We start from the raw sequence: 24,498 nt of genomic DNA, 5'->3' as shown, positions 1-24,498 counted from the left end.
AGGATGCAAGATGATAGAGTTGCGAAGAGAGTTTTTAAATTTATTCCGATGGAAAGAAGGAAGGTTGGGAGACCGAGATTGAGATGGGAAGACTGTGTGATGGATGACATCAAGACTTTGGGTGTTAGAAATTGGAGAAGTTTGGCATTGGATAGGGAGGAATGGCGAGAACTTCTGAAGAAGGCCGGGGCCCATGAAGGGCTGTCGTGCCATTGATGATGATGAGAGTTGAGACAATGAGCATACTCTTTCTGATTGGTTATATGCAACTATAACTTTCATTAACAGATTAGGCCTAGTAAATCTGGGTACACATATGTACCTAAATAAAATTAAATTGGGTTGATGAAATAATAAATACCTCATTATCTGTAATGTCTAAACTCTAGAGTTCCTTTATAACGAGAGATGAGATGGTGTATGGTATCTGAACCCATCAGCAATTAAAATACGTAATGATTTGATATCCCATGTATTATCAGTCCCTAACATCACGGTATGGCACGTCCTCAGGTTGCAGATAGAGGAGACGGCCTCTAGATATGAAGAGTAGCTGCAAATATATTGAACAAGCAGTCGCAGACAACTGATAAGGAGTGGTTCTCCAGCTTGAATTGGGCGAAGGGCTAACAACCCATCACCGTAAAAAAGAGCTTGTTACGAAACCCCAAAATAAGCCTTGGAATGGGACTGATTCTCTGGCATGACCACAGTCAACTTAGGGGAGGCCAAGACGTAGATGTGAGCATAATATTAAAATGGATTAGAGGGAGGTGGGATATGATGGTAGGGACTGACGTCGGGCTTATGTGAGGGCAGCAATGAACCTCCAGGTTTTCTAAAAGCCATAAGTAAGTAAGTAAGTAAGTAAGTAAGTAAGTAATGATTTGATAGTACTAAAAATGGAAAAATAAATCACCTATGAGAACATCGCCTAGAAGCTTATACTGTGTACAGGTATTGAATAAATTTGATACATAACTTTATAATAGGCCTATACTACATTATTTTATAGTATAATTTATTACCGGTATATATTTTAACATTAAAACTCGAAATCCATCGAAACCAATTTCAACTAGTAAAAACTAGTTTAAACAAAGATAGGTAGAAAGTGAGTTTTCGTAAGGTCTAGAATCAGTGACAGATTAAGTTTGGTTTGTTTAGACTTTTGATAGGCCTTGCATATACAATTTTTGTTCATATTTTTGCTTGTTTAAACTAGTTTTTACTAGTTAAAACTGGTTTTGACGTAACATATAATACATTAAAATAATTATTATACCTAGTTTATCAATTAAAAAAACCTGTTAATTTTTATTTACTAGAAGCAAAGCCGTTATAAGTGCTTACTGGATTATGCAACAAGATCGGCGATGTTTGGATCCTGTGTCTCAACTCTTATACTCAATTATTATCGAGGAACTCTACTAGAGGCGAGCTGGAGAGCGTTATACAGCATGTACTTTCTCTGTTAGGGCAGCATTCAGCTATTATTTATATCCATTTTATCCATTTTCTAATGTGAGTGGGTTTTTTTTGCCTTTCAGTGTATTTTCATTTACATTATGTCCTCTGTATTCATTTACAGTCTTGTAATTTCACGTATTTGTTATTTAGCCTACTGTGAAATATATGCACTAAAGAAAAACCAAATATTGCATATTACAACATAATGAAAAGATTTTCTAATACAAAATTACATAGAGTGTAACATTATATATTCTGTGCTTAGAATATCATGAACACAAGGTGGTTTTTCATGTGGAAGACATGGATTAAATCAACAGGGGCAGCCCGTCCTTATGTGCTACAGTGCTACAGCACAATGATAATTTTTGCTCAAATAATGTATTTGCAATACCATAGTATTTGATCTGCCATTTGACAATTTCCCTTGGTTATGTTCACGGCGCGTTATAGAGTGTTTAGTCTTCGCTCTTCACTCTTTGGTACCTCAGGCAGTACGTTGTGCTACTCAAAACTCTACATGAGAATGTAGACAATTAATGTGCATGTGCGAAGCTGAAATCACTGCTCTGATTGGCTATTTTTACGCGGGGAAGTGCTGTAGTCAGCTTCAGCACAACACAGCTTGGAGATTACAAAAGTAAAGCGTAACAAAAGAATGCTTGTTTGTGGAAGAACTCGGAACTATGTACAATGTGTTCGGTAATTCAAGTGTCTGACCGCTGCTGCCATCTACCTGGTTTTTGAGGTTCCTCCTGAATCAGTCAGTCTAGAAAATTGAAGACAAGGAATTATGTGACAGTATAATTCAGGAAACTACTTATCGTTTCAGTCTTTAACCTACCTAGACGCAACAAAGTTGTTAAACAGCAAATTTTTTGACAATTTTCCGCATAATTTTCCTGAACGCGAACTTGAAGTTGCTGTCAACAGCTATACTGTACTGAACAAAGGAGTGTTAAAGACGCAACTTGGAGTTCTATATGGAAGACCCCATTTCTGAAATGTAGATGGAGCTGTTCAATTGTTACAATACATAACATAGCCTCCAACAATTCACAGGATCCATTCTGTAAAATAACGAAGTTGTTAAATATTCTGGTTACAACACCAATGAGCCAGAAAGATGTTTTTCTTTTTTTAAACGCATAAAAACATTTTTAAGGAACACTATGTCCCAGGATCGCCTCACTGCTCTTGCAATACTGTCAATAGAAAAGAGTATGATGTCCAAAATGGAGGGGTTTAACTCAGGGTAATTGACAAGTTCTGCAGTAGGAAGGAACGTCGTATGGACTTCATATTTCGTCACTAGGCGAGTCTCAAATTAAGATAAATACATATAAGTGTATATAGTAGGCAGATATAGAGATTGTAGCACACTCATTATTTTGACCACCAGCCGCTACTGTAAATCAATTCATTATATTGAAATAATACACTTCTCTGACATATAAAATATCTTTATCTTAAAATCACCACGATATACTGACATTAGTACTGAGATATTCATGGCCATTTAATCATGTGGAAAATTTCATGCACATGACCCAAGTCACTGAATACCATCACCTTGAGCTGTAATTTTCCATTCTTAAACTTAAATTGTACTTCCTTACATTTATCAGGTAAACTGATGTTCATGACCAAAATTGTAGTAGACTAGTTGAATGTAATAATGGTAATATTTTGGAAAATATAATATTTATTCGATTGTTTCATTCACAAAAGTCTTTTAAGACAATATGTTTGTCTCTTTCGTGAATTACAATTTAGATTCCTTATCATATTTGTAGAATCCTTCGCCTGTCTTGACACCAAGCTTTCCTTCTTCTACCAACTTCTCGACTATTGGACTGGGTTTGTATAAGGGGTTATCTGGGAATCTCTTACGCCAACCTGTAACATAAATTAATCTTCATATTCAAGCATGCTGTATTTATGGAAAATACTGAAATGAGTGAAGGCGGCTGGGTAGCTCAGTTGGTAGAGCAGCTGGCTACGGACTGGAAGGTCCGGGGTTCGATCCCAAGTGGTGACGGGATTTTTCTCGTTGCCGAACTTCCAGAACGGCCCCGAGGTCCTATAAAATTGAGTACCAGGTCTTTCCCGGGGGTAAAAGGCGGTCAGAGCATGGTGCTTACCACACCACCTCATTCTAGTGCCGAGGTCATGGAAAGCATGGGCTCTACCTCTGTGCCCCCCAAGTGTCTTCATGGCGTGTGATGGGGATACCTTCACCTTTACTTTTTTTTTTTTTTACGATGTTTGGTGACGTATACACGTTCGTTGATGTGACATATTAATGAAGATTACATTTGTAAAGTTTCTTTCAACCCATAAGCAGTGCTGACTAGATCAGACACTATGGACAGTACTCTATAACAGAGTCGCCAGTATGAAAGGATAATTCCAAGCCTTTGGTGTGAGACGAACTCGATAGCTCAGTGGTAGAGCGCCTGACCGGAGAACAGGAAGTCGCAGGTTCGATTCCCGCTCGAGGTTGTGAAATTTTTCTTTCATACCATGGCATGATTGTGACTATAATAGTATTTAAATTCTTTTTTTTTTTTTTACTAAAATGAGTGAAATATGATGTATTCTACCTAAAAGTAATATTACATTCGTAATGTATTAGTCATTTTAGCGTTTCTAATTAACAATACAAATAAAAACAAGGTAAATTTCAGCCCCTTGATATTTAAACAGTGATAAAATTTATACCGAATTTTGATGAACGGTGCTTACAGACTGAAGAAAACTAGTCTGATAACATGGACACAGAAATCGCAAATATACTGCCATATAAATTTTGTTAATATGTGACTAAAGTTCCCATATAATAAAATACTTTATGAGAATAGAATGAACCCTCAACCTACAATTCTCATATCATAGCAATGGTGATGATGTATGATTAATAAAATGTAATCAAATAGGTCAGACAGAGCATACAAGATTAATATTAGGTTTGTTTGTGCAGCAGTTTCCAACTAGGGTTGCCAACCCTCCCATATTTCCCAGGGTCTCCGTATTTTCCCCTAATTTTTAACAGTCTCCTGGCTTCCGTATTTTTCTTCTCTTCAAGCATTTTTCTCCCTTATTTTTGCATAATGTACGAGTAAAAATCATTATTCTAAACATTTGATTTTGCCATGAATGATGACTGTTTATGTGATGAATAGAGCCCGGATTTATATGCACTAAAAATTAATATTGTTAGTCAATATAGTTTATAAACATAAAAGCTATGCCCCACTCCTTTCAGATACCATTCTTGTCTTAAATGTCTTTAATCCTTCTTACAAATCACCGCGAGGTATACAAGATGCATTGTCTAGTCCTTGTGAATGAGTTGTCTATTTTGACATTTTGGAGTCTTGTGAACCAGGCTCAGAAACTTTAATAACCGACACCACATCCACTCAATTATACTCGGTGTCATTCTTAACTTTTAGTGCATATAAATCCGGGCTCTAGTGATGAATTTTGTTGTTCAAGAGATGCATTAAGATGTGGAGTCTTTTTAGAAGGTAATGCCTGTCAGAAATGGATTTTAGTGCCACCTGTTTAAAATAAAAAAATATCAGTATTATAAATTTAAAAAAAAACTGGCTAGTTTTGTTCTAAGCATACCAAGTAGTAATGCTCACAGAAAGAGGATGTTTTATCTCATGAACAATAATTGGACAGATGTTCGAAACAGGAGCACAACACATCTAATCAAATCAGAGTAGCAAATGCAATCGATTTCAACTATTACGCGAGACAAAATCTGTCTCAAAATACTCTTAATTTAAGCCTAGTAGAAAAAAAATTGTTTTTTAGTAACTGAACAAAATATCTGTCAATTTTCTATGTGAAATTTTGTTGATTCCTTAACCTCCCGTATTTTTTTTTAAGTTGGCAACTCTATTTGCAACTGTCATGAGCATGTACACATCAAATTTACTATGTGTAAAACTGAAGTGCTCATGCTCATGATGGTTTCAAACCGTTGGAAATTCCTGCAGAAACAAACCTATTTTACAGGCATACTCAAGTGGAATGAATAACATTTTAATAGTACACAAGAATAAAGCTTAGTAACTTTTGTCTAAAATTCAGTAAGTAATGAAAATCTATTGTTAACTTAGCTCTGATCTCAACATCTGAGTTTAATAAAAGAAGAAAAACGGAAAATTATACCTTCTGATGCAAATTTATGTACATCAAGACCAATATAATCCAAAAGTTCCAACGGTCCCATTGGATAACCTGCACCTAATTTCATAGCTGTGTCAATATCTCTTGCTGTTGCGTCACCTGAAAACAAATTAAGCAACAATTTTATTATACTTTTTTAATATTATTTATTAACGTTTTGAATAGCACAAATATCTTTAAATTTGCAGATAATAATTTATAACAATATATTTACTCACCTCTTTCCAACATTCTGACGGCTTCATTGAGATATGGACCCAATAACCTGTTGACAACAAAGCCAGGGGTATCCTTGCAAGTGATTGTTGTCTTTCCAATTGCTTTGCCCCAAGCCATCAGTTTCTCATATGTTTCATCAGATGTATACGGAGTACGAATAACCTTAAAAATAAGTTTACAATTTTGAGACAAATTTATGAAAGAAACATGATGATTACACACTTTTAACACTTTCATCACTAAAAATTTCGGAAAACGTATTGTGTGTCTTTCATGTGTTAAATTTTATTACCTTGTTAACATGTTTCGGCCTGCTATTGGCCATCTTCAGAACTGGCTGTTGCTGGTCTTGGCACTTTTTGTTTTGTTTCCTGTGGGAGTGTGTTTGTGTAGTGTAATGTGGAGTCAAAGAGTGTGTGTGTTCTGAAATTGAGTTGTTTGAGAATTTCATTTGGATGTGTTTTTGTGTGTCTGTGTATTTCGTACTGTTCTAGTCTGTTTATTTTCTGCTTTTTGGTTGGATGTGTAGTATTTCCATGTCTGTGTTGATGTCTCTGTAGGTGTGGTTAGCATTTGTGATGTGTTCTGCATATGTGGAAGTGTTTTGTAATTTTGTTATGGCTGTGATGTGTTCTTTGTAACGTGTTTGAAATGATCTGCCTGTCTGTCCTATGTAGAAGTTGTTGCAGGTGTTACATTTGAGTTTGTATACACCTGTGTGGTTGTATTTGTTTGTTTGTGTGTTGAGATGTTTTTGTAGAATATTTGTTCTGTATGCGATGTTGTAATTTAATTTCTTAGATGAGGTTGCAATCTTGTGTGTGTTTTTGTTTTCGTATGTTAGTGTGGTGTATTTTTTGTGTTCTTGTGTTTGTGTTGTATTCTTATGTTTTTTGTGATTATGTTTTGTCTTACGTATTATGTTGTCTATTATGTTGAGGTTGTATCCGTTTTCTTGTGCTATGTATTTGATTGTGTTTAGCTCTTCTTTGTAATCATGTTAGTTCATTGGTATGTTGAGTAGTCTGTGTACCATGTTAACAAGGTAATAAAAATAAAATTTAACACGTGAAAGACACACAATACGTTTTCCGAAGTGATATTGTGTTAAAAGTTGTGTAATCAAGATGTATACTAAAAATTTGGTAAATTTGTTATATAAACAACTTTCCTGTGTGATGATAATTCATCTTAGTTAATCACTAGTTTCGGCTTGATGTCAGCTATCTTCAGAATTCTAGGTCCTTGCTTGTTTCCAGTTTCTTCTTTTAGTGCCTTGGTGATGGATGTGTTTACCCCCCATCAAGGAACCGAAAGAAGAAACCAGAAACAAGAAGCAAGGACCTCACTAGAAATCTGAAAATGGTCGACATCAAGCCAAAACTAGCCATTAACTAAGGTAAATTACCATCTAGTTTCAATTAACAAAGGAAAGTTGTTTATATAACAAATTTACCAAATCATTAGTACGTTATTAAAGATGTTTAAATGAATGTTTCATATAACTGCAAATTCCAATAAAAATCATACGGGTTTCATAACCTAAAATTTTCCAATAGCCTTCACAAGTGATCTCTAAATATGATTAACAAGTGCGCATGTAACGTGTAATTTCTTTTATGTTTACTACAGCAGTCTTGTTGCTCAAATCAGCAATAAATAAATAAAAATAAACAATAAGTAAGTAAATAAATAAAATAACAAGTATTACGTTCTATTTATGCATTTAAAACGAACTTTCGTATCAGAAAAAAAACAGGTAACTACTAAAACTGGACAGCTATTTCTCAAATAATATCCAAGGGTAGAAGATATGCTTTTGCTACATTGGTAAAAACGTTCACAACTTATATTATACGAAGTTTTAACGCATTTTTATAAAAAGTTTTTTTTGACAAATAATAAAAATAAATTAAAATTGTGAAACTTTATTATTCTTACAAAACCCTAAGATTAAACTCTATATCTATATCTAGTGAAAGTCATTAAAAAATTCGATAGTATTGTTTTAGGGCGCGTTTCTTCCAGGCAGACAGAGCTGAGAAAGGAACAATGTTTAATAAAATTATGAGCCCACATGTAGATATTGATGCAATTTTCCAGTTTTAAAAAACCTGAATTCCGTCAGTAAACATTCCCTGAACAGACAAAAATTGCACTTTAAGATATTTTAATGTACGTACAAAAATCATGCAAAAGTATGTAACTTTTACCTCTAAAAGTTTCATAACAGGAACAGGATTGAAGAAATGTAGACCACCAAATCTATCTTTCCTTTTTGTTACTGAAGCCATGTCTCGAATTAGAAGTGACGAAGTATTTGAAGCAAATATTGTATGTTCAGGTGCAATCTGGAGAAAATAACAGAAAAAGAAATCAGTAGAGATACAAATTTATATTGCTCCTCCCTCCCTATATATACTTATAGAGTACACATTAAAAATTAAAAACAAACTTTTATTCCATTTTTAATCTTGTGTACACTACTTTTAACACTTGAATATAAGTAATTGATTAACTAGCAGACTTACTTGTGTTAATTATGTAAGTCTGTGCGGCTTACAGCTGTTTCGGTGCTTCATCACACCATCCTCAGAGCCTACTAGATCTCGGCATCATCTCGAACTTCTCTGCCTGTTGTGTGGGTGCGTTGTGACTCCACTTTTCAATACTTTTCAACACTCAAACGCACCCACACAACAGGCAGAGAAGTTCGAGATGACACCGAGATCTAGTAGGCTCTGAGGATGGTGTGATGACGCACCGAAACAGCTGTAAGCCGCACAGACTTACATAATTAACACAAGTAAGTCCGCTAGTTAATCAATTACTAAGCTTTTATTTTCTTGTCAAGTTCAGTATTCAAAAGATAAATTAGTTTTGTTAAATTATAAGAATTTAAAAATATTCAATTGCATGTGTTGGAGCAAGAACCCTCCAAATCTAAGGTTGAAGTACAGACAGTTCCTATGCAAACCGGTCCCAGGTAGTAATGTTCTGTCTGCTTAATGATGATAGTGCGGAGTACTCATCCCGATGAAGCTAAGCAATTAAGAGATGGAATGGGACCAGTCTGTGTAGAGAAGCATGTACAGACTTGTCCATGCCAGCGTATGACCACTCGCCGCCCGCCAACAGATTTTGTTACGTTGAGGTTGGAGTGGGACTAATCTGCATAGAAACTCTCTGTATATTCCAGTGTACCTTCTTTGTTTTAACAAAATGTAAGCAAATATGTATGCGTATATAACAACTCTATAAAAATAAGTAAGATATTTATCATGAAGATACATTCAATGATTAGTCTGCTACAATTACAATATAAAAATATTAATTTGTTGAGATATTTTAATTACTAATTTTCAAAATTCCCCGTTCACAAAGTGCAGTCATAGAGAACGGTTGTGTAGTAAGCAGCATATACAAGTAGGTTAGCGTGTGAAGAAAGTATGGGCAACGACCTAAATTCTTACAGGGCGCGAATCAGGAGCTTCAATGCAGGGCAGTGTTGCAGATGTTCAAAAGGTGAAAATGCTATAGTGTCTGATAGAATCAACATATTTGTGGCCGCGGCTGTTTTATCAATTCTACTGATTATTGGAAATGTGGAGTTAAACCCTGGTCCTGGAGATACAGAAGGAAGAGTCTACAGTGATGAAGTGTTTCAAAGAGAATGGATAAACTACATGAAAGAAACGAGAGAAGACAGGCAAAAGGCAAGTGTTCTACTAAACAAAGTTTCAAATGATATAGATACATTAGTAAACAGATACACTGAAGTGGAAAAGAAGTTAAGGGAGGTTATCCAAGAGCAGGTGGTGTTAAAATCGATAGTTCAAAAATGGGAAAATGATAGTAGAATTAATAACATTGTAATTTATGGTGTTGAAGAGTGCAATCATGAAAAAGGAATTGATACTGGTTTCGTAGTGTTAAAATTATTAACTAATTATTTCAGTCTAAACTTGGACATAAGTGCGATAAATAATGCGTATAGAGTCGGTAACGGAAAAAAAAAGACCAATTATTGTGAAATTGAACAGTTACTTTATCAAAGAGCACATCATTGCCAATACGCATCAACTCAAAGGCACAAATATCTACTAATTTTCAAAATTGTAACACAACGTTTCGAAGAGTGGATCTCTTTTCGAAACGTTGTGTTACAATTTTGAAAATTAGCAATGAAAAAAGTCCAAACAGTTCAATCATTGAACAATTCACCCTTGCTCTTCCCCCCCCCCTTCATTCAGCTCAATACATTTTAATTAATTGTATTATACCCAATATGTCAATACTGTATTATAGCCTAATGTAGGCCTACTATTAACTGAAGAAATGAATTCATTATAACAGAAATATTATAAATGTATACCGGATCTATACTGGAGAACAACTTCTGTTTGACATTTAAATTTTCCATTACAGCTTCCACAACAAGATCTGTGTCTTTGACTGCATCCATCACATTCATGGTTGTCGTTATACGACTTAAAGCATCCGATACAAATTTTTCTGCTTCTGCTGCATTGTCCTGGAAATGTATTAAATTACGTAATTTTACATTCAAACACATCCATGTTATATCATTTTGTCAATATTAAGTTAAATATCTAAAAAAAAAATCTTACCTTATGAACCTTCTTGGCTACTCTATGTAAGTTCTTCTCAATTGAGCTTCGTGCCTTTTGAATAGCTCCATCATTAATTTCAACAAGGGTAACTTGGTGGCCAGTTTGTGCTGCAACCTGTCATCACAGTTTAAACTACGACTATACAGAACAGAATGAATAAAAATTATGGAAAATTGCTTAAAACTTTGTAATATTTAAAATTTTTAATATTTAGTGGTACTGAAAAATGCAATACAGTAGAGCAGTGGTCGTCAGCACTCCCTGAAATGTGCAATGGGTATGCGGTGCCGACCCATGTACACCGTCATGCAACAGGGAGAGATAGAGAGCATACCCGCTAGCAGCTACAAAAGCACTATAGTGCACTGCGTTTTCCGCAGGTAAGAGAGGCTAGCCCCAGCGTTCTCTGTGCTGATGACCCCTGCAGTAGAGCATCGATTATCCGAAACAACTGGGGATGGGGGGTGTTCAGATAACTGATTTTTCGGATAACCAATCATTTACGAAAAAAATTTGTACTGTACTGGTGTCATAGGAACAGTATGATACAAAGAAACACTGATATTAAACACAAAATTGTACATACAGTATACATTTTGTATCACACGTCTTACAAATAACACAGAGAATTGACTAGCCTAGTCTGACAAGTTCAAAATGGTCATTAGAGTAGGCCTAAAGTTTAGGAAAAGAAGTCTTTTTTTTTTTCTTCAGAGCTGAGACTCGTTTTTTTATGCCGCTAAATCTTGCAAACAGAGCTAGCGAAACTTCTGCATGGCGCGCATGCAAATTTGAATTTGCCAACTGGAACACTTTCGGTTGATCAGTATTCAGGATAATCAATGCTCTACTGTATATAAGAGTTCTTTGGAGTACCTAAATCAATAATTTTTTTTACATGTTTGTAAAACAGTAGTTTTTCATTTTGTACAGGATGTACAAGAAAATGTATTTTATCATTTTTTGTATTCTTCTAGTCTTAAAATGGATGAAATAAAAAAACATTTTTATTTATTTATAGTATGTTATTATTGCGCGGGTCCAATGAATAATAATTAAAAGAAAAAGTGTGTTTGAGTATCTGTTTATCACTACTGATAATTACCTCTGATTGAGGTTCTGGCTGATATGTAGCTACATCTAGTATCAGGCAGTACATCTCACTTGATGATATGAGTCAGAGGAAGAACATTTGTGTGTATACAACTGAAGTGTAACTAGAAGCCGGCTTCCGTGCAGGAAGGTCGACCATAGATCAAATTTACACTGTTAAAGGCATGACAGAAAAGTTCTGGAAGTATAATCTCAACTTATACCATTTGTTTGTAGATTTCAAAACAGCTTATGACAGCATTAATAGACAAGGATTATACAAAATTATGATTCATCAAGGGATACATCCAAAGATAATCAGACTCATCAAGATGATCATGGCAGAAACCATGGCTCAAGTGAAGATATATGGTGGTTCAACAGAACAATTTAATATTGATAATGGGCTGAAACAAGGGGATGCTCTAGCACCAATGCTCTTCAATCTTGCTTTACATTGGGTGATAACACAGACAGGTATAGATCCTAACAGCACTTTAGTTTACAAAAGCGTTCAAATAGTAGGATACGCAGATGACTTGCATGTTATGGGACGGTCGTTGACAGCAATAGAAGAAGTGTATAAAGACCTGGAACAAGGAGCCGCTAAAATCGGGTTGCAGATTAATGCAAGTAAAACCAAACAGATGACACAAATAAGAAATAAACAGAATATATACAACCCTCCTAATCTGACGATAAACATGCTTGAAGAAACTGAGAAGTTTAAATATCTTGGAACAGTAATGGCAAGTAATAATAACGAATTAATTGAAGTACAGAGTCGAATCACTGCAGCCAATAAGGCCTATTTTGCATTAAGCACAATATTGAAATCTGTGTGCACAAGGAAACAAAACTTAAAATATACAAAACAATTATTAGAAGTATTCTCTGTTATGCAAGCGAAACTTGGACATTATCTAAGGAGACAGAAGCTAAACTAGGTATATTTGAACGCAAAATACTCAGAAGAATTTTTGGGCCGGTGCAAGAAAATATGCAGTGGAGAATACGTTATAGTAACGAGCTATATAAATTATATATTAGTTTCGATATTGTTCTTCTTCTTCTTCTTCTTCTTTGGCACTACGGCCCTTGTAGTCTAGCCTTGGCCTCCCTTAGGATCTTGGTCCATTCCTGTCCAACCAGAGCCTTCTGCCTCCATCTTTTCACGCCTAGAGTCCTTAAATCTTCCTCCACTCCATCCAACCGTCTTAGTTTCTGTCTGCCAATATTGCGCCTGCCTTCTGGTTTTGTGTTTAGAATCTTTTTTGGTATTCTCTGATCATTCATCCTGATTACATGTCCTAACCATTCCAACCTACGGGCTTTGATTTCAGCAACAATATCTGGAGATTTATATTGAGTTTTCAGTTCTGTATTATATCTAATTTTCGATATTGTTACTTTCATCAAATTTAGGAGGCTTGAATGGGCCGGTCATGTCTATCGGATGGAAGGGAACAGAATACCAAAGAAGATCTCAGAAGGGAAAATACATGGTAAAAGACCAATTGGAAGACCCAAAAATAGATGGATAGATGCGGTAACGATTGATTCTCAGGACTATCTCGGAACAACTGTCTGGAGGAGATTAGCACAGGACAGGGACAGTTGGAGGAAGAAAATTGAGGAGGCTAAGGCTCGACTTTGGGCTGTGATGCCATCGTAGTAGTAGTAGTAGTAGTAGTAGTAGTAGTAGTAGTAGTAGTAGTAGTAGTAGTAGAAGTGTAACTAGTGTAATATGTTACTAGTTGGCGATGTATGCAATGGATGAGGAAAGGAACTGGCCACCCTACCTCACAATTGACTGAATAACAACTACTGACAATAAATATGGCCATGCAGCACCCATGAAGCTAATAACCATGGACAGAAGTGTCAATCGAAAACAGTTGAATAATAATGATTCCTTTATTCTCAATCATTTCTAAATTTGATGAACGTGGTAGATCTTGCAGAAAACGAAGGAACTGAAATTCTAAAGATGATTGATTATGGTGACAGGAGGAGGATCCAACAGGAGTTAATTGTCTCATTTAACGAAGTGCGTGACATAAATATTAGTCACTCTACAGTAATATAACATTTTTAAGAAGTTCAATAACAGGCCTACTGGAAGTGTTAAAAATAAGTCCAAAGTTTGCTAAGACCAAAACAGCTTACAGACAGCGACAAAGCTCTTGTTATTTTATTATCTTTGGAAGATATCCGGTTTCAGCAATGTTGTGCCCCTGCACAATCTGGAAGGGAGGTGATAAACTATTTGAATCAGATGGAAAGATTTTACAGCTGAAATATCGTTAAATAAAATACTACTACTCCTCTTCACATCATTATCATATCATCATTGCCATTGTAGTCATTGTCATTATGGTCCTAAATGAAGTTCGATACTATTTCTTGCATTGGTTTATTTGTACACCTTGAATCTTAATAAGCTACTTTTTTAATCTTTCTCATTTTTGACACATGGGCACATGGTGATATAGGCCTAGTGCTTTGGAATTATCCTTAATAGTAATTTATAGCAGTGGCGTAGCGTCAATGTAAGCTAAAAAGCTTAGCTTCCCCAGTTAATAATAATTTCATAATAAACCTACAGTTTATGGAGAAAATTATTTATTATTCTTAATAGAATTTATATTTACGCGTTAAATATTGTGATGCGGCAGCTCAGGATGATTTGTGATGCAGCAGTAAACAAGAAGCCTGCACACACCAGCTTCCAAGCAGACTGGTTTCTTCTGTATAATCCACCCCGCAGATTTTCCATCCCTTTCTAACTAAGCTACCCTAGTCGCAAGGCTCGCAAAGAAGCTAGCTTTAACATTTAAAATAAGTAGTTTCCGAGTTATCCCTTTTCGTCAGTTGTGTTCAGTTGAAGTGTTAGTGTGCATTGTGGCTGATATAATAAATAATGAGCGAAATAACAGTTCCTGACACTAATTTACATGAATTTTTTAGGACAATTGTATTATCAAGACTGACTTACGAACAAAAGTGTGATTTAAAAAACAAATGACCGACTCCCTTGCTGTCAATGAAAGACACAACCAAAAGACAGACGCATACTTACGTAATGATACTAATATTGTGATTTCTCTAAGTATGACAGGGAGTGAGCTAATGTTATACGTATACGTGTCTATTTGTTAAGAGATATGTGTAAACCGTGAAATTATATTTTACTACGTATCATTTGAGGTCATGCCTTATTGGTGTTACTTATGATGTTCCAACCAATCTTCGACTGCTGACTTGAAATTGACTACTATTTATTTAAGACTGTATTTTTGTAATACGTTTTCTCATATTGCATGAAAGACAACTTGAGTTAGCTTCCCCTGCTCAAAATTTCATGCTACGCCACTGATTTATAGTATCAAATAGTAAAATTAGATATTATGTGCGAGCAGAAAGATTAGTGCCCAAAGCAAAGCAGAGGGTGATAATTTCCAAGAGCACATAAAATATGTTTACTCTCGTGTGCCATACAATATTTTATACATTGCTGGTATCTAAATTTAATTATTGGTATCTAAATTCAATTTAAATTGTACGCCTTTTCTTTCTGAAGAAATTATAAATGAATGAATGTATGGATTTTATTGTTGCTAATGTGTTGGTTGTTATGGAAAAAGTTTTTAATTCACAGCAGCAGTGAATTAAAAACCTTTAATTCAAGCTGTGAATAAAGCCATTGTTTAGGTTGCTAAGGACGGTGAAATAAAGACCAGTTTAGATACCAGTTATGGATAAACTTTTTTACCCCATAATCTTATTTCTCAGACTTGTCAATTTGATGTAAAAACTTTCTCAAAAATTAAAACTTTTAAAAGTTTTACAAAAAAAAAAAAAAAAAAAGTTGTTATTGTTGTTTTCTATGCCAGGCGTTTGACAATAAAGTCATTTTACCTCTTGCATTCCAACATTTTTCAAAGATATTATCATGGCCAGCCACTGAAGCACAGATTTTGAGGTGTTCCGAATCCATTTCTTGGTTTGAGTTGCACAATGGACAGTTAGGAGACTGATATATTCCAATTCTATGCAGGTGTTTGGCCAAACAATCATGGCCTGTTGCCAATCTAAATCCAGCTACAGACGATTTTCGTATATAAAAAAAAAATGTAATGTACTTTATAAGAAACATCTGCAGCTGTCATTCAGGCATAAGTTACATAACTTATTTCGAAAATATCTGTATTGTGTATCACGGGCTTTCATATTAGTGGGATACGTCATTACCCATGGTGTTAATTTTCAAGAATAACATTCTGTGTTAATTACTATGTCCCTGGAAATATGTAGATTTTTTACTTACTGTGTTCAAGACTATGCACATTTTCCATACCCGTATCCTTTGGTTTCATTATAGTAGGCCTAGTACTTACATACTTACTTATGGCTTTTAAGCAACTTGGAGGTTCATTGCCGCCCTCACATAAGCCCGCCATCGGTTCCTATCTTGAGCAAGATTAATCCAGTCCCTAACATCATATTCCACCTCCCTCAAATTTATTTTCATATTATCCTCCCATTTAAGTCTCGGCCTCTCCAAAGGTCCATTATAGTACATACTAAAACTAAAAAAATCAGACTTCTGAGTAGGAGTAGTTGGCCCTACTGCCTCCCCTCTCCCTCCCCCCCCCCCCCTCTGTTTACTAATAGGCCTACTTGTATTTTTTTTTTTTTTTTTGTATATGTTGTGTAAAAGGTTCATCCTTAGAAAATGGATGTCCAAAAAATAATATTAGACTGTGATTTACAGGTACATAAGATGATTATGAAGGTCGGTAGCTGAAGTGTAGGTAGGCCTAGGAGAAACAGATTGGTTTAAGATTGGGAAAGATGGATGCCATGAATGCATAGGCTTACTATTCCCAGAGATCTTCAATGCCTACGATGAATATAATATACCTATAGTAAAGCTAGATGGTAGATTTTCCCACGGCCCTAGTTCCCTTGCAAGGATGTGTGCTAGCGTGCCTTTTAATAATATTGCTTTCCTTCCCCTTTCCTCTTTCGATTCCATTTTAGATCAATCAAATTCTGACGTCAGAATAATGGCCGCAAAAAAATAACCTGAGATAATATGTAGATGATACAATTGGTAAGCTACTAAAATTATTATTAGCAAAATTTTTTAGCTCTGAAGCAAATAGTTCACTTGAACAATGTCTATACAAGTCTAGATAATTTAATAAATATATTTTTAATGCAAGTTGTTTGTGCTATAGCTTATTAACCTATTATAATGGTAGTGAAATATGAACAACTCCTAAAAGACAAAAAAGTAAAATACAGGCTTCAGAGATGAAATTTCTCTATCATGTTAAAGGATGCATGAGACTTGATCTAAAGTATAAATGAATAAAATAAAAGATCGCAAAAAGCAATGGCGAAAGCATTTAGAAAGAATGTCAGAAACACAGCTATGGTATCAAAACAAATGTGGAAGTACAAACCAATAGAAAGATCTACTGTAGGCCTACTTATACTTTGTTTCATGATGTCTGACAAGCGACGTAAACACTGCCGGCAGACAAAGGGGGAAGGATAATTGCTATTCGACCAATGGCAGAGGTCACATTCCAGGCTTGTCTTGAAGTTGGAAAGGGGTAGAACGCTCCAGAAAGCCCAATGTCAAGAAGTCTACCATTGATTGAATAGCAATTATCCTTACCCTTTCGTCTTCCGGCAATGTTTACATCGCCTGTCAGACATTATGGACCACAGTATAAGCATACCAAAGATGGATGTAGGAATGAAGGTGAAGAATAAGAAAGAAGTTACAGTGTTTTTTTTCCTTTCCTTGGCATCAAGGGTCACATAGAGACATACTGGTACTGGTACGGTACCATCTTTTATTGTGAGACCATTACCGTTACATTTTGTATATAATTAAATTTTACCGTTTCTGGATGTATTTATCTTCCGATTTTCGTACATGCATTTTCTGTCTATGACAACACATACATACATAGGCTATATGCCAATACTACGTTTTCATGGAGTAGAACCTATTCAAATCAACTTCAATAGATATAGGACTCCATGAAAAAGTTTTAATAGACGAAAAAGTACCGTATGAACGAGAAGCATTGAATTCAAATGAGAATAGGCCTACTATGTATTAAATCCATTCAAATATATTTAACTATTAAAATGTTGTTTTTAATGTTTAACATATTGAAACAAGAATTCTATTATAAAAGAAAAAAACTGATCAGGAAGAGAAAAAGTAATTGTTTGGGCCACTGGCTGAGAAGAAGCTGCAAACAGAAGGATGTACTGGAAGGAATGGTGAACCCGAGAAGAGTCCGAGGCAGTAGAAGACATCAGATGATAGAAGACATTAAGATAATATACTATGGATCATATTCGGAGACTAGAGAAAAGCACAAAATAGGGAAAATTAAAGAATGCGGGGTTTGCAGTGAAAAACTATGAAATGAATGAAAAGCATTTGAACCGCACTTCTTTTCGGGTACCTACTACCGTACTTTCATTCGTAGGCCTACAGTATATCTCTAATTCTGTAGGTTAATTACCGGAACTTCTTTTAAATACACAAAACGTGTTACGTTACGCGATTATAAAATCTTACCCCTTTTTGGTGTGCTTTGGTTTTGCGTTACCGTAAATGCCTATGTTATGCGCGACTAAAACCCTAGATCATATAGTATGATCTAAGCTAAAACCTACATATTTTTAACATTCTTGTATTATACAGCAATAATAATGAGAATAAAAATCAAAATCAACAATAAGCCTATTCATGAAGTTCATCGTAAAATACTGCTCAACTTCCAAAGTTCCGAGTACCGTAGGACTATATTATACCTATTATGCTATTTCTACATAGTAATAAAATCTACAGAAATAGAGAAAAATGATGCATCAGTTTCAAATTATTTTATTTACGATTGAGGTTAGAATTACAGTTCGTTACCTGTGCAATTCCAGATCCCATTAGACCTCCTCCGATTACAGTCACTTGCTTTATTGCTGCCATTGCAGATGGTGAAGACGAAAAGCACCTGTTTAACATCAGAATTGGTTGGGCCATTTTGGTACACTATTAAAAGTACATGCAGTGATCTTGTTCAGACTAGGCTCGAATCAAAATGACACATACGGTTTAGGTATACTACTGTTCACAGACGGGGAATTATATAATCACAATCACGAAGATACGCCTACAGTACAAAAGTCAAGATCTTCGTCACGTCGAGCACGGTATTGCAAAGTCTACAGATATGACTTGTGGCATTTGTTCGTACTGTTGCCCTTGGTCCAACAGTCAGTAGTTCATGTCGGGTAAAATTTAAACTGTAAACAGATGCTTCTAAAATGTCACAATGACTCGGCAAAGTACAGTTGCATCAATTATAATATGAATGCATTTAGACGTAAGTCCTTGAAGAAACAGAGTTGTTTGAAATATGAGACCTTAAAAATAAATTGTTAACCATAATCGAATACAAAATGAGACTAATTCATACACACATCGGTAGGGCCTACACTATTATGCATAAATTATGAGGTACCAGTACTACACAATTGTTTTTAAAAAATGTGATAACTTAAGTGATTTGAAAGAATGCAATAAATGGTGTTTATAAGTAAGGAGTTTTATTATTATTATTATTATTATTATTATTATTATTATTATTATTATTATTATTGTTGAGAAGCTTTTATCATCCAGTCTGCTGTCAAAAAATCTGAAAGTTATAGTAGAATTTATAAAACAGTTATATTACCGGTTGTTCTTTATGGTTGTGAAACTTGGACTCTCACTTTGAGAGAGGAACATAGGTTAAGAGTGTTTGAGAATAAGGTGCTTAGGAAAATATTTGGGGTTAAGAGGGATGAAGTTACAGGAGAACGGAGAAAGTTACACAACACAGAATTGCACGCATTGTATTCTTCACCTGACATAATTAGGAACATTAAATCCAGATGTTTGAGATGGGCAGGACATGTAGCACGTATGGGCGAATCCACAAATTAATTCGGTTATTTTACGACGCTGTATCAACATCTAAGGTTATTTAGCGTCTGAATGAAATGAAAGTGATAATGCCAGTGAAATGAGTCTGGGGTCCAGCACCGAAAGTTACCCAGCATTTGCTCGTATTGGGTTGAGGGAAAACCCCGGAAAAAACTTCAACCAGGTAACTTGCCCCGACCGGGATTCGAACCCGGGCCACCTGGTTTCGCGGCCAGATGCGCTGACCGTTACTCCATAGGTGTGGACGAATCCAGAAATGCATATAGAGTGTTAATTGGGAGGTCGGAGGGAAAAAGACCTTTGGGGAGGCCGAGACGTAGATGGGAAGATAATATTAAAATGGATTTGAGGGAGGTGGGATATGACAGAGACTGGATTAATCTTGCTCAGGATAGGGACCAATGGCGGGCTTATGTGAGGGCGGCACTGAACCTCCGGGTTCCTTAAAAGCCAGTAAGTATTATTATTATTATTATTACTGGTATTATATTTTACAATATCACTATCTTCATGCTATATCAGTACCTCCAGTACCTTTTGGGTGTTGATAAAACCAGTGGTGATATTCAGCCAGTTCGGATGAACCGGTTGTTAAATTATTTCTAGGTAATATTTGCAATTACTATAGACTTATACTGCATATGTTTAACATAGGTACACATGAGAGAACTGATTGTTAAACTTTTTTAATATTACCACTGGATAAGACTGTAGGATTTCTTGCAGTTACTCCTACTTCGTCTTCTGCACATCCACTATAGAAATCCTTTAGAGCTGGTTTATTGAAAATGTAACATGATGCATCCTTAATAAGAATTATTACATGAATTATGGAGAAATGACAGTGAACGAAACAGTAGTGTCCCAAAAGAATCTACTAATACCATCATGATAAATTCCTCTTGAACTCGCCAAGACTTGAAGCATGGTCACAAATATGGAAAACTGGTGCAGTAAACATTCTGCCAGCATTGCATCTGACAAAAGATTGATATAAGGAATGTCATTTCTGTGACTGAATCTTTACAAAAGCTCATAGAGATACTCAGTAAACTACATAGGTTGGATAGAAAGTAATGGGAACACTGCTGTCACGTGACGATGGTGCGTTCGAGAGTTGCCAGCTGTGTGGACATGAACAAGGACTGTTAGATGAGTTAGTGCAGCCAGCGGCAACAGTACTCTGTCAATCTACTGCAGTGTGTAGAACGTTGACTTTCACAGGGATAGTGTGAGCGCCCTAAGACCACATTTACAAAACTAGAGCAACGTTCCTGGATCAAAATTGAAGTGACACGAGGTCGTAGTGCACAAGAATGTTTTCAGGGACTGCATGAAGCATATGCCGATGCAGCGTTGCCATATCGCACAGTGGCACGATGGGTTAAAGCGTTCCAGGAAGGCAGGGATGCCGTTCAGGACCTCTGTACAGGACGATCCCACGTGGAGGACAACACAGTTCAACTCCTTGCTTCCCTGTTGGATGCTGATCGCCGATGGCCTGCACGTGAGTTAGCAGCGGAAGTCTATGTCACAAAACTGCGCTCCACATTCTGCAAGACATTCTGGGTTACCGAGGTTTAACAATGGCACCGCTATTCAGTCGCATAGGCCTTGTTGGACCGGTACCAAAGGAAAGATGACGACTTTCTTGGACGAAACCTGGGCTCGCTCATACGAACCAACCAAACTTGAAACATCAATCAAATGAATGGAAGCATCCAGGTTCTTCTCGTCCGAAGAAAGTGCGCCCCACAAAAAGTGCTGTGAAAGTGATGTTCATTGTGGCGTATGACATTGATGGGGTAATACTGCACCACGCTGTACCTCCAAGGCAGACGGAAAACGCGGACTATTGGAACATCCACTGTACTCACCCGATATGATCCATGCGATTACGATCTTTTCACCAAAGTGAAAGAACCACTGCGAGGGACCCGATACAATACCAGAGATGAACTTATCTGTGCTTTAGGGCGGTCAATACGGAACATCAACAAAGATGGACGTGCTGATGGTGTACGATGCCTTTCAAACATTTGGCAAAAGGTAATATAGAAGGTACGTAAATGTTGTACCCCTGTGAATAAAGCCATGTCAGAAATATCGAACTGTTGCCATTACTTTTTATCCAACCTTAGTATATCTACGTAGTTATCTTTCAAGTGTAATTTTTCATATAGATCTCTCACCATTGCCATGGACAATAACCACTGCTGTCATTGCACCAACGAGATAAAAACTCTCCCACATGTCCTCAGTTCTTGCCCACATGGGGAGACTTTCTGCAATATCAAAGTGGGCAGATAGTTTTAATCTTGCGCAACAGACAGCAATAACTTGATCAGGTGTAATCTGGCAGAATGAGCGGTAACTACTGAGTAAAGATGGCATGTCGTCTACTTGTGTAACCCTTTTTTTGTGGACAATATGAAAAAGTCCGAGAGAAATCCATAGGGAAATATTGGAGGTGTATAGTGCTGATTGTCTGGACTGTAGCAACATCAGGTGGTGTAGGTTCTTCGAAGAGGGCTGCCAACGAAGCATATTTCGGCCGACCAGTGACTACTGCAAATCACCCAATATCAGAGGCATTGAGGCGGCAATCAGCCACCCTACAGTCCAGACTTCGCACCATCTATCTTTCATGTCTTCAGACCAATGAAGAAATTCCTAGGTCAACGCTTCGGATGAAGAAGTGAAATCTGTCATGTGCAGGTGGCTATATGCCCAGAAAACGGAGTTTTATGAATGAGGAGTTCTGAATTTGGTGTCACGCACAATTAGAGAAATGTGTCGAGATATTTTGTTCCTGTTGAGAAATAGATAAACCTGTAGCTTTCTTGTGCATTATTTCGTTTTGCTTACCTATTAAATATGTTCCAACAAAAAATTGTTGTGTGTTACTTTTCGATCCCCTTATGTATTTCTGAACAAACCATGAGGAATACCCATGTTTCTCATCACAAGCCAACAAATGTTTATGTTTATAGCTCTACTGCAAATTGAATTGATATACGGGTGCCATGTCTTATAACAATAGTGATTAGTGTAGTGAGTATACTGAAAACAAAACATTCTCTGAGCCAACAGTTTCATCTGAGCTCTGTTATTGCGATGTGTGGGTGTGTATATTAGCCCAAGAATGTTTACGATTGGTTAAGTGAATCATTGGTGGAAGAATATAGTATGGAATGGAATTTAACTGAGGGGGGCACGGATGGCACAGCACTGCGACCTATTGAGATCTATTGCACTAACCCTCGATATGGAATGAGTTGCGTGTCACAGATCCCCGATGCACACCGCCCTAACTACATGACTCCCATAATGATTGGTCCCTACAGCCGACAGAATCCATATACCATTCCTGCTTTGGCAAATTCCCATAAGGCTCCTCTGTTGGTCCGAGGTGAAACTCCTCCGAGTAGGTCCACCTCGGGTGCCATTGCAGAAGCCATCCAACATCGCTGAACTACATTCCACGGAGGCCGGTCGAGAGAGTAAGCAGTTTCGGGAGGCCGCTAGTAGAGTGATTGAAAAACTAGAAATGGGATGATGAGGAAAGGAAGTGGCGAAGATGAGTGGGGTTCCAATCGCCTAATAAATTACCTGATATTCATCCATAGGAGTGAGGGAAAAACCCCGAAAACCTATCCAGGCAACTCGTCCTGACAGGGAATCGAACCCAGGACTGCTGAGTTCAGAGTTAGACTCGCTAACCCCTCAGCCACAATGGTAGACAAAAATATAGTAAGTACATAGCTTCAGTATCAAAGAGTTGCCAATGATAACCTTTCGAGTGGGACGAAAATTAATTAGATCCTAATTATGTTGTCCTTCAAGTTAATCTTCAGACTTACAGTTGTCTGGACTCTGGAGCTGTCACATATATGTATGTCGGTTGCTATCACTTTGAGTCACATATCGGGCAGAGATGGTGATTTCTTGGAGCTGTGATTTTACAACTGTAGTCACAGTTGGAACCAGTGACAAAGCTGTCACAGCGATAAAATCACATCCTACCACTAATTTAAAACAGATCAATGATGTTGGCTTTTTTTTTTTTTTAGAAAATTAAAATTTAATGAAAACTGTGTTATGGGATGTTAGTATTCATGTTATTTTCAATTGACTTCACAATGTTGCAAAATGATGACAGGATAATTTATAAACTAATATACTTAAATAATAATAATAATAATAATAATAATAATAATAATAATAATAATAATAATATCAATAATCCGTGGCGCCACAGAACGTGAAGGGCCTAGACCGGCCAGCTGGCTACTGGCCTTATGCCCACATGCCGAAGCAGAGGTGGAGGATCATCCAACCAGAATGGAGGTATCATGTGGTTAGCACGATGATCCCCCGAGCCGTTATAGCTGGTAGTTGCAATCGAATTTCACTACCTATCGTAGCTCCCCAAGTGCATCACGATGCTGAGTGGGCACCGGTCCCATACACTGGCCGAAATTTCATAAGAAAATTTCTTCCCCCATAAGGACTCGAACCAGAGCACATTCTGTAACACGAGTTCTAGGCAGGATGCCTTAGACCACGACGCCACGGCGCAGGACACTTAAATGATAATGATAATCCTTATTTTAAAATAATATTTTTAAAATACAGAAAAATCACCTCTTACAACTTATTTTTCTATTTTTATCAACTGAAAAGAGTACAATAATAGTAAAATGTCAGCTGTAGACCACTATCCGAAAATATGAAATAACATGGTTCTTATACTGGTATAGAGACATTAAAAATGTGTATAAACAATATGAAATCACACTCATGATAGTAGAGTTCATTGCATGTAGAATATCATGCTGAAACTTTACA

The 24,498-nt window shown here is 36.5% G+C and overlaps 1 protein-coding gene across 1 annotated transcript; it reads right to left on the bottom strand.

Moving 5' to 3' along the window:
* Window positions 1-922: 922 nt before the first annotated feature.
* LOC138700269 (hydroxyacyl-coenzyme A dehydrogenase, mitochondrial-like) lies at window positions 923-18,980 on the bottom strand. Its single transcript, XM_069826771.1, has 7 exons — window positions 18,583-18,980; window positions 10,527-10,643; window positions 10,271-10,429; window positions 8,109-8,246; window positions 5,895-6,057; window positions 5,659-5,775; window positions 923-3,369 (listed from the first exon to the last, which is right to left on the bottom strand). Exons 1-7 carry the CDS (start codon window positions 18,697-18,699, stop codon window positions 3,236-3,238), a joined length of 945 nt encoding a protein of 314 aa, XP_069682872.1. The 5' UTR covers window positions 18,700-18,980; the 3' UTR covers window positions 923-3,235.
* Window positions 18,981-24,498: the final 5,518 nt, after the last annotated feature.

The sequence above is a fragment of the Periplaneta americana genome, chromosome 5, assembly GCF_040183065.1.
Source record: "Periplaneta americana isolate PAMFEO1 chromosome 5, P.americana_PAMFEO1_priV1, whole genome shotgun sequence".
NCBI classification, from domain to species: domain Eukaryota; kingdom Metazoa; phylum Arthropoda; class Insecta; order Blattodea; family Blattidae; genus Periplaneta; species Periplaneta americana.
The sequence above is the reverse complement of the archived record's forward strand: the minus strand, read 5'-3'. Positions and strand labels throughout refer to the sequence as shown.